This window comes from Tinamus guttatus, unplaced genomic scaffold (assembly GCF_059628265.1).
Source record: "Tinamus guttatus ecotype Peru unplaced genomic scaffold, ASM5962826v1 Tinamus_guttatus_pri_ptg000208l, whole genome shotgun sequence".
NCBI classification, from domain to species: domain Eukaryota; kingdom Metazoa; phylum Chordata; class Aves; order Tinamiformes; family Tinamidae; genus Tinamus; species Tinamus guttatus.
In genome coordinates this window covers 7752023-7769008 of record NW_028288742.1, presented here as the reverse complement: position 1 = coordinate 7769008, position 16986 = coordinate 7752023, and the positions used below count along the sequence as shown (strand labels likewise).

Genomic DNA, 16986 nt, shown 5'->3' with positions numbered 1-16986 from the left:
AAGTACCCTAAGGCTATTATTTTGGGACCAAAAATTAGTGACCATGTTTTACAAAGGAAATGTCTCTTCTTTGCAGTTTAGAACTGATTAGTTAATGGATATGCAAAAAGGTCTGTATGGAATTAGATAAGAGGGAGTCTGTGCAGTCCAATCTATTTTGTGCATGTTCTCTAACATCTCAACAACTAAAGCTAATGCTCCCTCAGCTCCATTGAACGCATTAAGCCAGGTCATTACATTAATAATGGGTTGCTTTTCCGTCTGCATTTATGGCACTTAGCAAGTCAGTGTGTGTGAGTGCCCTGTGTCATGAAGGGGAAAGCTCCTGTCAATGAACTAGATTAATCCATCAAGAGAATTAATGTGACTTGATTATCATTGATACAGCTGAAAAATCTGCCATGCACAAATTTGACGTGAGTAGATACATAAAGCTGTAGGAGGCAGCAGCACTCCAAAACATTTGGCATAGCTCTGTCATTTTACTATTGAATAAACAGGTTGCTGATGCTAAGGTGTTTACTATTCATGGCAGTGGCAAAACACAGAGTATCTAGATGTTGCTTAGTACAGTTACATTGGTATTTTGCCAGAAATAGTTCGTATGTTTTCTGTCATGTAAGAAGAATCCCCCACAAACTAGTTTTCAGTTTTCTTGCCATCAAAAGGAGGTGGAAGCATCCAAGGTGATTGAAAATTACCTCAATAAAAAAATAAATCTGCAATCACCAATAAATAAATAGAAGACACTTTGGACATGGCTAGGGTAGATCTCTTATTTTGTCCTTTTTTATCATTATTTTTTTAGCTGGCTGAGTGCCATGTTCGAAGTTACAAATGGTTTGGACGTTCGCAAGTGCTGAAAAGGTAGTCCCTTAGGCCTGGGATAACTGGCTGAAAGTAGGATACTGAACTAGCAAAGATTCTACTGCCTTATAAGCACAAAAATGTAATGAAAGGTTGATAGTTGGGATAAAGAAAAAAGTTTTCAAAGCGCTGAGGGAGCTATATATCAATAATAATGAATTTTCTTCTTGGAAAAGACAAATATGCATGTGGGCTTCTCTATGCTATGGGACATAACAACTATGTTTTACCATAAAACAGCGTAAAAGAAAATATACAAGTTTTTAAACTAAACTGATTTTAAACAGATTGTCTCCCGAAAAATAATGAGTAGTTCTAGAATTTCAGTTACCGTGAACAAGCATTAGTGATCTATCAAAAACACCCAGCAATTCTGGTTATGGATTACTTAGCTGCAGCAAAGGAGTGGCTTCTCTCATAGTCTCATACCTATAAATGACTCTATTAGATTGGTATTTACATATACAGTGAGAAAAGCATTGAGCAACTCAAGAGTTGCAGAGAAGTTATAGCCTTCCAAAAGGACTCACTTCCGAAGATAGGACTTGGCAAAAACTATCCAGGACCTTTGTAAATATTGGATTAGGGAACAAATTGTCCAGATGTTTTATTAAACAAACAAACTCATCTAAGTATCTATTCATTGTAACTGTTTAAAAACAGGATATATGTAAGTTATTTAAGACTTCAGGGATACTAATTTATTTAGGTGCTGGTCTGCTTTGTAACACTTGTTTACAGATGAGGTTACTGTAGTGCACTGAGATTTCATAGACACGATTAATGGCAATTCCGATGTGTTTCCTAAAAGTACATTGATAGCTCAATCCATTCTTGTGATGCTTGTTCTGTGAAGTCTGAAGATTAAAAGAAAGTTATTCTGTAACTGAACATAAAATACGCATTTGAAAAATGATTTAGCTTTAAAAAAAAACTTTTTTTTCCACATTAAGATAACTTGAGAACACCCAGATTGATTTTTATTGAACTCCTGATATATTCACTTCTGAGCTGACACGTGCATGCGATGTTCAGCTCTAAAGGTCACTGCAGAGGAAACAGAAAGCCACTGCAAACGGCTCTGCAGGACGGCACGATGCCGCACTGGTAACTATCGCAGCTGGAGAGCAGCACGGATTTTACCCCTGAGGCTAAGGGCCAACCTCTGCAAATACATCCCCATTTTTCAGCTGTGATGGGGGTAACTTAAGGAGAGTCTGCCAGGCCCAGTTTGCAGGGTTTCGATTCTGTTTAAGCAGCAGGAAGGGTTGTTGAAGCCGGCCTTCGCCTCGGGCAGGCCGCTGGTGGCAGCTTGCGGCCCCCGATGCCGGTGACCAGCAAGGTCCTGCTCCTGCCAGGCTGCAGACATGGAGCAGGCAAATGGGGACATGCCGGCCTGTTCGTTTGCTTGCTCTGACGGCCTTCCCACCCCCAAGATGATGTTAAATGACCGACTCAGATATTGGGTGAGAAAAGGCTGGGCTTTAGCACTCGCTTTTAGCAGTCTGAAGCTCCTGGGAGAGACCACCCCTCCCTGTACCCTCTCTGAAGCCGAGCTCCTTCCTGAACGGGGCGCTCAGCCTCCCACCCCGATCCGCTCCCCGCCGCTCGGGTCCGCTCCGGTCGGACCCGCTCCGGGCCGCTCCGCTCCGGCAGGCGGAGCGGGCCCCGGCTCCGCCCGCTCCCCGCCCCGGCGGCGGCGCACGCGCACGCGCACACGCAGGGGCCGCCATGTCGGCGGCCGTGGAGCGGCGCTTGGCGCAGTTCCGCGCTGCCCGCGGCAGCTCCGCCGCGCCCGCCCCGGCCCCGGCCCCGGCCCCGGTCCTGGTTCCAGCCGCGGCCCCGCCGCGCTCGGCCGAGCCCGCCGGCGGGCAGGCGAGCGGGCCGGGGCCGGGTGCTGGCGCGGCCGGGCGGCGCGGCGCGGCGGCGCGGCGGGCGCTGCTGTGGGGCGCGCTGCTGGCGCTGGCGGCCGCGCTGGGGCTGGCGCTGCCCTTCGGCCTCCTCTCCGGCCTCTACTGGATGCACGCGGCCACGCGCGGCCCCGGCGAGCGGCGGCGCGGCGAGCTCAGCGCCTACTCCGTGTTCAACCCCGGCTGCGCCGCCATCCCCGGCACCCTCACGGCGGCGCAGCTCGAGCGGGAGCTGCTCCTGCGGCCCGGCGGCGGCAGGTAGCCCGGGACGGGGCCGCGGGCAGCGCGGGAGCGCGTGTGGCGCTGCCGCTAACGCGGTGCCCGCCCGCCTCCCTTGGCAGCGCTGGCTAGAGCCCTCCCCGGGACGGACGGACGGACGGACGGACGGACGAGAGGCGCCCGCGCGCCGCCGCCCTTGTGCACGGGCTTCCTGCTGCTGCAAAGATCCGGTGTTGATGGAAACTGCCTGTTCGGTGTCTTATTAGAGCTCTCGTCATCCGCAGCGCAAGGAACGCGCTACTCGTTGTCCCCGGCGGGCTCCGCGTGGGGACGGGAAGGGGAAGGGATGGGGGCGAACCCTCCTCCGGGAGGAGGAGGCGGTTAGGGAGAGCGCGGGTGGGCAGGGAGGTGCGGGAGCTCCCGGGTGGGGGGTTTGAGCCCTCCTGTACCACAGCCCAGGTGACACCATCCATCCCCATCGTCCCGTAGGCTGCCAGGTGTCCCGTGTGCCAGCCACTGGCGTATCCACCACATTGCTTTCCATAAGGTGTATAACTGCATTAAACCAGGATAATAATACTGGGTTACAGGTATAGAGGAGCTAGTGTTGTTTAATTTGGTGAGGACTGAGGGGAGTTCACAGATTTTAAAGTTCTGTTTCATTATGCCCTGTTTTAACAGTGATTTACAGTGCTTAGGATGGAGCAAGCACAGGTTCTGCCCTTTGTTGGGGTAACACTAGGCAGCGTTGTTCATTGAGTTTAATGGGACTAGGGAGAGAAGAGTAGATCAGGGCACAGGAGATATGTTTAACACTACTTAAACAGTTCTCAATAGCTCTCCACAGTTTCTACTATTCAACTACAAACTGATGCTGTTTAAAGCCAAACACAGAATTTTGTGATTTGCACATCCTCCACCACCATCTGATCGAGATGTAAAGCACATGGAGTGCTGATGACCTCTGGCTCTAGAGAGATGGCAAGCTGCATTTTCTTTTCATCAATGTAGCCTCTGCAGGCTTTAGAGGTGCCTTTTTATTGGAGATAAAGCCACAAATATATGGCTTTCTTTCCTTGAAAGAACTGTAAATGTCTTTCCATTCTTGGAAGGTATCCAGCTGAGTACTAAGTAGGAACTTGTCAGGCAGTTTTTAAACAAGTAACACCAGTCAGTGATGGAATTTTGAGTTCCAGCTTTATTCACAAGAATAAAAATATACATCAACATAATGCTTATGTGGAATTGGTAGTTTGACATCTTTTGCAGTTGGACATTGTGAGTGTTTCTTTAAACAAGGAAATACATGCAAATAAATATTAAATATAACATTCATGAAATTATAAATCTTTATAGCAGCAAGAATGGAAAAGTTTTCATTTGCTATAAACTTAAGTTACATAACCTGCAAGTGAATTTATAGACAGTTGTATTTAATGCTTTTTGAAAGAATTTACCACAATAAGTGAGCGTGCAGCTGCAAGGCACAAGACACACATTCACACAGTTCATCTGTTCCAGTGCTTTGTGTTGCTTTACTTATTTCATGCTACTCAGAAGTAAATGCACACGAGAAATCCTGAAACAGAAGAGTCAAGACTGACAACATAGGCCTGTAAAAGTTTTTTCCGGTGTAGATCTTAAATTTATTGGTGGGGCAGGTGGGATTCCTTTTACTGAATTGCTTCATCAGTCTTTGAAGGATATTTTAAATGGTGTGAAGAAATGATGAGAACTTAATCAGCAAGAAAAAAAAAGCAGCACTAATAACCTCCCGCTAGCCTAAAAGCGCACTTAATCTTGTTCATTAATCTGCTTGGGTTCTAACAAGCCATCAGTTTAAAGGATAAATTTGATATCTGGTGCTGGAGCTATTCCTTGTGGATGTGAACTCCTTTGAGAGGAACAAGAGCAGCCTACCAGCTCAAGAACAGCTTAAATTGCTGAAAGAATCTTTTGACAACGATTAAGTGCAGACTCGCTTCCACATATAAAAAGAACTTCTGTTGTCCATGCCTATGTCTGTCTGTCCTCACCAATTCATGGTCTATATTTTTATATATTGTACCCAACCAAGCAGGGCCCAGGAAAAGCAGCACCCAGCCTTGAATGTTCATGAATGGACTTACTCCCTCCAATGTGCACTATTAAACACATTATTTTCATCTGTCATCATGCTGCCTTTTAATCTTACCAATGTCTTCAAAGCACATAAGGATAGGTGTTAACTAAAAACATGAAGGATACTGTCTACATTCAGGAAGCTAATCAATTAAATTGCAGGACAGCAGTTAATGTACATACATGTATGTAGTAGTCGGGGATTAGATTAATGGCCACCCTACAGAGAAGCTCGTGTTTAAATCTGCAGAAGAACCTGAGATGCTTCACTGCAAAGTCGGCTCTGCTACCGAGGCGGCGGACTGGGAGCCGCCTGCGCGGATGGCAGCGCGCCCAGCACGGACAAGCCACCCCGGGAGCTGCGCTGGATTTCCACAAACGCGTCCAACGTTTTCCCCCCGAGCTCAGTTATAAGCGTTGCAGCAGAGTAAGGTAACCCTTCCTCTCTAACTCAATTCTAATTCGATGATTGCAAAACTAATTCACCCTGTAGGCTGTCTGGATTCTATTACAATGATTAAATAATTCCATGCAAAGCAATCTAGCTTCAGGAAGGAAAGATGTCAACTTATATCCTAGAATATTCAGCGATTTCCCTGGCAGTGGAGGATGTGAGTTTTAAGTCCAAAGAAAAACTTGAAAATCAACTTCCATCTCTGCTGCTGAGTCTTAACTGCAAGGCTGTGGTAGCTTCTGATCACAAATGGGCTCTAGGCAGGGGTGCTCTGCGAGCCAGTCTGCTACCTCAGCCACAAAGGGATCCTGAATGACTACAGAGGATAAAGATGTGTAATACTTGTTAAGAAGTGAGGCAGTGTCCCAGTGTCCCTCTTGTGAATGTACTTTGACTTCCCCCCGCCCCCAACTTGTAACCATCAGCAATAGTTAAAGGTAATAAGTAGTTTAGATGCATTCACTGCAAGACTTCCTACAGTCCTAAAAAAAGAAGAAAAATAACTATTCTAAACTTAAACTTTGCCTTGCCTTTTTTTTTTTTTTGGCCATCTGATTGCCAGGGGACTAGAAGGAAGGCAGCCTTGCCTCAAGAGGCTGAGAGCTTGCTAACTGTTCTCTGTGCTGAAAGGACACCATTAAACTTGCATGCTAAGCATCTCAAGTCCTGCAACCATGAGCAAACCATCCTCCAGGTATGTCATGCCTGGAGAAAAAAGGACAGGCTAAAGAAGAAACAAAAGTGAACGTACACTGTGAAATATTTAATGCAATCTTTCCCAAGCTGAGGTTTGGTCAGAGACACTGTGCCCACAAGCTAGCTTTTGCATGCCTGCATCCACAAGAAACAGAGTGTAGCTTTGAAAGACAACGTTGTTTTGGTGCACAAGTCAGTATCTTGTCCCTGTTTACAGCTGTGGGCCACCTGGAGCTGACGAGCACAGTGCAAAAGCTAAAGGGCCGTGCATGCAGGGCATACTGCCATCAGCGCTGGCAAGGGATGACATGCACCTATTCCCAACAGAAGAGGGCCCTTTTGGGCACTTGTTTTGAGGGCTTTGCTTTGCCTTGTTCTCAAATGAAACCTAAGAGCAGCATTCAGGAATATGCAGCACGCTGCCTGCTGCAGCCGTAGATCTTCAGGACTCCGTCCTTCACCTACCCGGAAAACAGGTAAGTGTAGTTTGAACGTAGCACTTTGGGAAGCTCTTACTACAGAACTGATTCTTTCCTAAAACACATGTTGTGTTCTGCTGAGACTGGTGACAACACCTTGCCCTGTCCTGTTAGAAGCCTAAATGTATTTTTTGCCAATAATCATATTCTGTATCTTTGTAATTTAATCAGTCATTCACCCAGCTTGCCCACTCAGAGTAATAAGCCATTGACCCCATGGTTTCAGACTGGATCAATGCTATGCCAGAGTTTTGGACACCTGGAGGCCTTGTGTACAAATAGGAAGAAACTCTGTTAACTGACTTTAGACATGATCCATTTTTCCTCAGTTGTGGTCATTAGATTAGCAGGTAGCTTTCCTTAGAAACCTTTGTCTACCAGCCTGCAGGCAAAGAGCAGCATATGCTTAAGTTTCTTGCTGGATTTGGCCTACTTTGCACCAGGTCCTTGGGTATTTAAGGGTTTTCAGGTATATCGTACAGTTCATTTTTCACGATCCGATTCACTTGTAGAAATCCTAGCTGAATGTGGCCTGACAAGTGGCCGCGTAGACGCTGCTGCCCACGGTGCCTCCACAACTGATGCTGTTGGCCGGACACTTCAGCGGTTTCATGCTGCTGTCCCTCTGCACGTATAAATGCTCCAGTCGCCAGCGCTCCCAGCTTTTCCGAAACTCCATCTGAACCTAGCACAAGCCAAGGAGGAAACAAAAGCCATAGAAATAATCAGATCTTGAAATGATTCCTCTAGAAAAGGGCAAGAAAAAATAAAAATATGACTACTTACACTACTTATAAATGCTGGCAGTGCTTTAAGTCTGGAATATTATTGCTTCAGATTATTTAATTATCTTATTAGTCCATCATAGGGTATTCCACTTCAAAAATAATGACAGCACTCACTTCTACTTGTAGAAATAAAGCTCTGTAATGCTACAGGACACCAGAAAATCTTATCTTCGTTATTTTCTTCCTAATGGTATTCTGCTGCAACACTGAATGTACTTTATGCCTTATCTGCACTACAGTGTCTTAGATTTTTCTTTGAATATACACTTTTTTACATTTCATGCAAAATAAAGATTTATTCAGAATGGAAACTTGGACATCAAACACATTCAAAGCTTGTATGCATTAAAGGATAAAATCAACATAGAATTCTAAGTTCCAAAATAGGATACAGAAAAGCTTAGCCAGTAAAAGGATAAAAGCAAATTATTGTAAAAATGCAGATATCTCCCCAAGTGGTATCATACTAGGTGTGACAACAGTACTTGTGGCAATATGGCTTGGCAGGCATATCTAGCATGCCCACCACTTTGATAAATCGGTTCTTTATCATAAAGAAGTAAGGAACCAGATCACAGTACCAGATGTTTGGCATGCGAAAAAAGACAGCAGTCCATTTCTGCCCCTCTGTCTCTATTTCATAGAAAAGGTAATGCTTACATTTCTTGTTTTTCTTGAGGTCGTCTTCTTTCTGTGAACTTTTTTTCTCTCTCTCTTTAAACGATAATTATAATACCTTTTTCCAAATACCTTTTTTTTTTTTTTAAAAAAAAAAAAGGTACAAAACATGCTCATCTAGTCACAGGCTCTGGGTTAAACATTGTAACCTCTGTACCCATTTGGAAGTTTGTGAAGGGCTTTTGAAACTTCTCCAGCAGCAATAACAATTTAGATCTTCCTGTTCCACAGGCAAAGCTCTTGCCAATGGCCTAAAATAAGAACCTCCATTAGCTTTTAACACATAAGGCAGATGACATAAAATTGAGCCTTATTTAGTTTACTTAGAAAAGGGCAGCAGTGCAACTACAGCAATCGGTTCATTGCAGTGTGTGGAAATTAAGTTCACTGTGGGCCTCAAGCAAGCCTGCTCTGGAGGGCTCCTGTTCGTTTTCCTCATACTGACCATCAAGAAAAATTCCTGCATGGACCTGTCATCACCCTGGCTGCTGAAAGCTTCACACTAGTGAAACTTTCCAGGGACTCAGCTACTGCATATGTTTTTCTCCTCCATTTTCATGAATCCAAGATGCAGCCTGAAAGACAGAGGGGATAGAGTACGATTTTGCAGATAAGGAGGCAGTCCTCAAGCACAGAGGTAGATCTTCTGGCATAAAAATCAGCCTAGAAAGCTCTGTGTAAGGATGAGATGTCCCTATGATAAACTAAAGAGGGAGAGGGGACACAAGAGCAGGACTCTGAAATCCCCTGACAAGGGGGTGAATGTCAATTCTTATGAAGGATATTTTGAAAGAGCTAAGGGAAAGCTTGGAGAACCTTAAAAAATAGGGAAATTAAAGGAGGAAAAAAAATCTCAAAGAGAGCACCTGATTGAATCAAATGCAGTAGATGGGAAAGGATGATGAGACTCTGGCGATGAGTCTGAAATCTGTTTACAGAGAAGTTAAAGTTTGGCAAAGGCCATCTCAATAAAACACAGCAAAAGGAAACGAGACCTGAAATGACACAGAACAGAGCTGGCAGAGGAGCGTGGTGGATGGTATGTACAGAGAACACTCAATTAAAAGAAGAGGAAGACTGGGCAGTAATGAAAAAAGCAACTGGAGTCAGGACAGATTCTTTAAAGCTGTAAGAGACTGATGTACGCTGCCCTTGCAATAGGAAGGAGGCAAAGTAGCAAGACTATGGAGAACGGAAGCTGAATCAGCCTAAACTTATTCTGGTAGAAAGCTGCAAAATCTCTCTGGTTAGAAAATTTATCATAGAAAGCAACAATAATTGCACAAAAACTGAACACATTAAGCCATTTTTCAAGGAACATCGGTGACAACAGGCAATCTGATGAGGCTCTGCAGTTTGCTTCAGAGCAATACTGGAAAAGAGCCAAAATTCTTTCAGATGAAATATGGTCGGAGGTATTTTAATGTTCTTCCATGAGTAGATTCTACAAAGAGATATTAATATAATGGCTAACTTCATTCTTGCTCTTGATCTGGCACCAAGACTTGCAAAAACTTTTTAGGCTGTATGGTTAAGTCAACGGGCCATAGACAAAAATACAAATACAGATATATGTTTTTATATATATATATATATATATATATATATATATGTACATCCATATATATATGGATAGGCCTCGGGCACGGAGAGTCCAACAGATGAAACACTGTTTGAAAGGCATGAATTTCCCATACAGTTTAGGAGAGAAATAGAAAAGACCTCATCTTTTACCTTTTTTTTTTTTTTTTTAATGGATACTGGTAACTGGGTGTGACAAAATGCTTTTCCTTTCTTTTAACAAGAATCGGAACCAACAACAGCTTTCACCCTAGATTGCCTGTCAGGCTCCCATCAAGCTGAACACGCTGCCGTTGGCTTTCAGAGATTATCTCACGAAGGCAAGAGAAGAAGCAACAAGGGACTCAGAGGACTCCTTACAGATTTAAGCAGCCGACTGCATGGCAAATTCCCTGCAATGAAACCAGCTTACCCATTCCAGGGATTGTTTGCAGTTTGGGCTAGAGTGCAGCCTGCCTCTGCCCGTGCATCACACAGGGGAGGTTATTAGGCTCTGCTCATTACAGAGCTCGCTGCAGCAGCTCGAGAAGGTGTGAGCAAAGAGCAGGGTGAATCGAAAGGCACAGGTGATGCAGCAGCAGACCGTGCTGCAACTCAGTATAAAAGCCTGCTGTTACCCACCCCTGACTTTCATAAACTTTACTATTAACACATTCATTTTAACAAAATCTTATGCACAAGGTAAAAAAAAGTGAATGGTCTCCTCCAGGGCTCAAATCAGATGCCTGCTGCCTGCTATCTGTTAATACCAGCCTGGCCATAGCTGCAAAACAAACATTTGCTGTCAATTCCAATTCTGTGATGAGGCCTCTCTCTCAATATACAATTCTGAATTACTGTAGAGATAAGTAGATTTAGCGTGAGTGTAAAACAGCAGTGTGAATTAGACTTAATAATACGACGTCAGCTTAGGAGTGTTTGTTTCCCTTGCAAACTGGCAGTGCAATGAATGGGTAATGATACTTACAAGTTATCACAAATGGTTCCTGCCGTATCGAAACTGAACAATATTCTCTGCTAACAGCTACAGGGGTCAGCACAAGCCACAGAAGTTTATGCTCATATCCAGATTAACACAAAGCCCTAGCTAAACTTCTGGGCCTGTGGGAGAGCTTGCTACATGAAGCTCCGTGCTCCATCCATATGCGGGGACTGATGATGTCTTCAAGTAGTTGGGCCACAGCTGTGCCACATTCTGTACAGATATTATTCCAGAGGACTCTCTAACTTCATCAGCTATGTGACAGATTTAGAAGAGCAGCTGTAATTCTCAGTACAAGGAAAGCTCCAGGTCTAAAAACTATATACACGTGAGCAAGAAAACTTGCAACATTTGCTGTTTATAAATGCTGTCCCTAAATTATGCTGCTTGGGCTCCTCCCCACAGTCTTAATCTGAGGAGTTATCCTGTCTGGCTGTACAGAGGAGGGTCGGTAAGGCCAAAAAGAAAAAAGTCCTAAACTGGGACAATTTAACAGGTTAAGACTATTTTCAATTTCTTTCAATTTCTTTTTCTCTACATTGGATGCTGATACGGCAAATTGGCACAATCTCAGTGTCTCTCTTACCTCATTATTGATGAAACAGTAGAGAATTGCAACCATCAGCCCCTGAAATCAAGAAAAACAACACAAGAGCAGTGAGAAGAGCTGAGCAGTTCCCCTACTCAGCTAAGCACACCTGCAAAGGGCTGGTGTGCCTCTTCACACCAGCATGTCCCATGGCGACAGAAAAGCAAAACGGAAAGAGGGAAAAAAATCTATGCTCCCACAAGCTACAGAAGTGAAGTGTCTCCTACTGGGCCTATCCGCTCTGATGGTGGAGGTGAAGTTTGACAAAAGCCTGTCTTAAAGCAGGGGATTTCAATAAAAAGTTACTGCTTTCTCCAACCTCTGCCGTTTTTTCCCCTAAGGATTCCTTAGAAAATCTTTTTCTATTTTCTAGTTATGACTACTTCATATATCAGCAATTCACAACATGTATCAGCAATTCACAAGTTAAACTACAACTCTATGCTTGATAAACTGGGAATGAGTAGGTGAAAAGGGAAACTAGAAGAACAATGATTTTCTTAGACAAAGATATTCTTCTGAAATGGCCATATGTAAGGTAACATCTAAATAAAAATCACCATAAATGTACATATCTTCCTCACCATGCAGTTACAGTTGTAGAAAGCTACCTCTCACAGCACAAATGTTCAGAAAAGTATGAAAACCCTGGAAAAGGCGCAAAACTTGCTTTCAGCAATGCATATAACCAACACAATCAAAGGAACTCACACACAGGGTCATTATTGACTCAAGACATCCCATAGGAAACAAAACTTTATGCAGGGAGACGGAGACCAGTTTACTGCAGGAAATTTAAGAATATGCAACACCAACGTCTAAAGTATCTATCAAAAATTAGCCCTCATACTTCCCTCCCATAATCCTGCAATATCCATTGCTGAATTGTAACGTATCAAGAGAAGGGAACACACAATGAATAAGAGTTCCTCAGACAGCAGTTAGAGAACATCCTGGGCAAATATGCACAGTGGGATCACTACCTGGAAAGAAGCAAAGGAGAGTTCAGTAAAAAGCTTCACAAAGCGCAGCATCCCCCTGGCATGCTCGTCAGTGATAAAGGCAAAGATGACCTCGTGGGTGCCCAGCAGTGGGATCAGAGTCAGTGTAGACTTGGCCAGCCTAAAATCATTAAGAAAGAAAAAACACCACCATGGAGTAGCTACTGAATAGATTGCTGCAGATCCCAATTGATCTCAGGAATCACTGTTCCTGAATTCTGCCTCTGACACATTGTGAACTTTGGTAAGTCATCCCATCCCCTTGTCTCAGGATCCTCCTCCAGAGGCTCTAGATTGAGGGAGAAAAAAAAAAAAAAAAAAGGACAATTTGACACAACTTGACCATTCACTGCAAACCACTTGCTGCTCTGAGTATTCAGCTTCTGGTGGTAGTTAACCTGGAAAATCTTTCAAACTTAAGAGCACATAATGTGCTTATATATTTGTTCAGTTTCTCCGCCTGCAAGTGGGAATGATAATCAAAACCCACCTTGGCCTGAAAGAAATAATGTATCAGTGACTAGAATCTTTTAAAAATACCTTGGTGAGACAGTACTTGGGAGAAGTACTTATTATTCTTTCCCACGTCCTTTACATGTGTTGAGTCTTCAAAGCACTGTAACTATTGCAACCACAAAACACTCTGTAAAAGCAGTTAAACCATCTTAGAGTGATGACTCATTGATTTAAGAGGCAAGCTCAAAGGCACAACTTGCAAAGGAAAAAATAAACGTGAATCTTTTCCCCAACCTTACATCCAACTAGTTGCTATAACTTATGGCAGCTGCCCTGTTGCCGTGTGCCTTGGAGAACAACCCCGCTCCAGCTTCTCTATAGCCACTGCTAGGCAGCTGTGGACTGCAATTATGTCCTCTCAGCTTTCTCTTCTCCACGCTGAATACACAAAGTTCCCAACACCTCCTTGTATGTCACCTGGTCCAGACTGAACTATCTTGGTGAAAAACTGAAGCAAGTGCCAGTAGAGAGGGCAATTTCTTTCTCTTGCCAGGAGCCTTAAATGACTGCAGAAATGCTAAAGAGAGGGGGACAACCATTTCTCCTGACCTTCTGGTGATGCTCTTGCCTTAGGAGCACACTGCTGAACTGCCTGCAGCCTGTTGCTCACAAGGACACGGAAACAGTTTTCCACAAATCACCTCCTACCCAGCCAGTGCCCAGCCTGTGCTGCAGCGTGCAGTAATCCCACCTCAAACGCAGAGGCTTTGCAGTTGCCCACAGCAACCTGCCAATGTTCTGGGCACAGAAGGATGGAGGGATGGTAAACCTAAGCAGCTAAATTAAACAGTTTACATGTATATATAGGTAAGCAGAGATGCGAAACTCCAGTGCACCAGTGCAGGTCATTCCACTGAGCGGACAGGGAGGTTTCTCAAGAGAGCAGCTTACCAGCAAGTCATGTCATAGTGGTCCCCATCACCACCTGCCAGAAACAGAGGTAAGCCAGAGGCTGAGACTGAATTCGCTCTGGAGACACCGGTTGGGTAAAGAAAGGGAGTTGTGCAGGTGTACAGCAATCCCGCAGGTTCCACTGGATCAGAGACTCAGAGAGCTCTGCCTTAAACAAGAAGCCATGAGAACTCCTATGGAAAGCCCTCCTGGGCAATTAAGACTGGCCAGAGAGAAACTTCTTCTCTAAACATATTGCATTATTCAGTCCCTGTGATTTTTAATCACTTTTATCGATACATTTCATTCCATTTACCTCCTTGTCTACTTCCATTTCAAGAAGCACAAAAAAAAATCATCAGACCACCAAAAAACAAACCTGCATTTTATGTCAGTTTTGCACATCAGATTTGCCTGTAGTTTGGAGATGATGATGCATATAACTCTAATGAAGATCAGGAAATTTACCTGAAGAAAAGAAATAAATGTTTTTTTTTTTACATTTTCATCAAGAAATCCGGTAACTGTTCAAGTCTGCTTTGTATATACTTTTCTAGATCCCTGCACATCCTGCTATTCTGCAGCTGCCAAATTTGCCATGGAATTCAATTCTTGCTAAGGAATTGTGCTCTGAAATAGATCCACCTGAAAATGCAGGCCAGTAGGAGAGCCTACCTACATCTCCAGCAAATCAGACATAGAGTTTAAATACGGATGTGATCTGTCCCATTTCTGTGACTGCCACAACTTCATGGCTGCATAACACAGCATTTCTCCCCAAGATCACACAATTTGCTGCTTTTCTGTAGCTCGGTTCTGAAATATTATTTTCTGCCTCCCTGTGCTGCAGTTACCTGTTGTAGCTTTCCCCATGTAGGGAAGTTAGCTGGATTAGCCGTTTTGTTATCACGTGCTGCTGTTATAACACGCCAATGTGTGGCCAAATTAAACAAAATGCTACGCAGGAATTCCATCGACAGCAGCCAATCTGATCTCATAAGAAAATGTCAGTATCCTTGGATGCCATCAGCCTTTGGACACATGAGCCACGTGCATATCTGTTCCTTGTGCTGTATGCCTGTCCGCATCTCACAGCACACAGTCCATACTCACCCCGATGGCGATTAGAATAGGCAGTCTGATGATCAGCCAGTAATTCATGTTGTAGTTCCTGGTCCAGCAACTAAGGAGATGGCAAAAAGGTGGGAAGCAAAAAGAAAAAGTTTCAGTACATTACTAAAACCCCTTGTTTTTCATTATGTCAAAGCAACACAGATGGAAAACGATATTGAGAAGTAGATACCAGAGAAGCACATCATGCTGACACGGAAACAGATGCAGTTGCTCAATTCTTAGAAACACTGAATGCTTTGTGCTCTTGCAGCTATCGTAATCCAACTGGATATTAATCACCTGCCTTTCTTGCTTGCTAACGGCTAGCCCTTCTCCACATTTTGCTGTGAATTATCACCAGTTAACTGTGAAGATTTACTCTATTAAAACCAAGGTCCAAATGCACCATTTGGCTGAGAGGGCATTCATTTGAGTCACTTCCCTGTGTGGTTCCCACCCTACTCTTTCTGCAATATTTCTTCCTACTCTTAAATCTCTAGTGTCAGGCAGTCTTATTACTCAGCCGTTTGTTAATTCTTTTATCACAGGACCCATCATCACTTTTCCCTGTCAGTATTTGGATTCAGTCATCTATTTCATTTGCCACTATTATCAATAAACCACTTCCAACCAGGATAAAGCAATTAAGGCACCAAACTCCTTTTCCCTCAGCATATGTATAGGTTTCAGGCCCAAAGGATTTTTAAAAATTATGGTCAAACAAAACTAAAGACTAGAGCAATAGGTTCCAAATTATGCTGGCCAACTGAACCCTTTGCCAAGCAAGTAACATGTTGCAGGCAAAATCATGCTCCGTTCTCCCTATAAATTTCAAGTTTTAGCTTTTTAAGTTCCTGTGCCTTTCAGCAACTCTGGAGAACTTTCACAAGAAATACAATGCTTGAAAACCATCACTTGGGATCACTGGCTTCAGGTGAACTCTACACTGGGCGTTTCTAAACCTAGTTCTTTTGGGTCCCAACCTGGCCACAGCCAGCCACTCCCAGGGACTGGCCACACGTGTGCAAAATAGCTCAGTTTTCAGGCCATGTTCATGCACCAGTTTGAAACAGTTGTGTAAGTACACCCCTGCCTGGAAATCCCTATTCTGAGATGCACCCCAAAAATATCCATACTGCATAGCAGCAACAGCGTTCTTAATAGTTGCCTGAAATAACTTGGTTATTCTCCTGCCACACGGCTCAGCATTGCTCAAAAGCAAAAGTTATCAGTAAAGCTAGCAGGTAAATGCCAAAAGTTTGAGCTACTCAGGCTGCAAAATATTAGAGACTGTGAAACTACAAACTACTCAACAGCACTAAAGAAAACATAGGTTCCTTCACAAAGCAGGTTTCTCCCTCCTTTTAAATCTCATCAGCCAAAACGAAGTATATGCAATTTCCCTTAAACCACTTCTTAACAAGCCCATGCAACTTCAGCACGGGTGACACTAGTTGAGAGCAACTTTCCCCTGCAACCTGTAACAGGACAGTTAACTTGTTGGAAACCAGCAGACCTGCAGCGTGCAGTCAGGTGCCCAGGCCATGACAAGGCACCCACGCGGATGCTGCAGGGCATCGGCTGGGCCAATGCCACACTCCCTTGCAGGTACTGCCAGCCTGGGAAGGGCTCGGGATGTCATCTTTACTTTGTTTAACGCACACAAGCAGCACATTATTTTAACCAGGCTGCTCTACTGTCCAACTTCATTCAATTTGATTTTAGTCAGTGGAGAGAAAAGGTGTGTGAGCTGCATGAGGGCAGTGCACCCCACTTGGCCTCAGAGTAACAGACAAGCTACTTAATAGGTACACGTGCCTGGGAACTGGCTTCTTGAAGCCTCTAGAATTAATTTTATTTGAATCCCCAAAGACAGGCAGGATAATAGGCATGGCTGGAAGTGGAGTTTTAATTTTCTGAGCAGCTGCCATGGAAGCAGAGACAATTTTAAAATTTCCTGATAAATAAAAGAGCTGAGAAATGGTCCTTTACATTAACTCTGCTACATTTCTGTGTGCATTAATTTGTTTCCTGTGGCACTGAGCAGTTTAAGCTACTTTTAAATTTATACAAATATGTGCAATAAAAACACCATTACAGT

General features: G+C 43.9%; 2 protein-coding genes across 2 annotated transcripts in view; one reads left to right on the top strand and one right to left on the bottom strand.

Moving 5' to 3' along the window:
• The first annotated feature begins 2584 nt into the window (after positions 1-2584).
• Positions 2585-3066, top strand: SAYSD1 (SAYSVFN motif domain containing 1). Its single transcript, XM_088524315.1, has one exon. The coding sequence runs from the start codon at positions 2599-2601 to the stop codon at positions 3037-3039; it is 441 nt and encodes a 146-aa protein (XP_088380441.1). The 5' UTR covers positions 2585-2598; the 3' UTR covers positions 3040-3066.
• A 3964-nt stretch (positions 3067-7030) lies between these two features.
• Positions 7031-16986, bottom strand: part of GLP1R (glucagon like peptide 1 receptor) — a 74937-nt gene continuing 64981 nt past the window's right edge. Inside the window, exons 13-17 of the mRNA XM_088524281.1 lie at positions 14886-14955; positions 14152-14240; positions 12348-12486; positions 11362-11403; positions 7031-7431 (exon numbers count right to left, since the gene is read on the bottom strand). Coding sequence (XP_088380407.1) covers positions 7264-7431; positions 11362-11403; positions 12348-12486; positions 14152-14240; positions 14886-14955 — 508 coding nt within the window. The 3' untranslated portion in view covers positions 7031-7263. The remainder of the gene's footprint in view (positions 7432-11361; positions 11404-12347; positions 12487-14151; positions 14241-14885; positions 14956-16986) is intronic.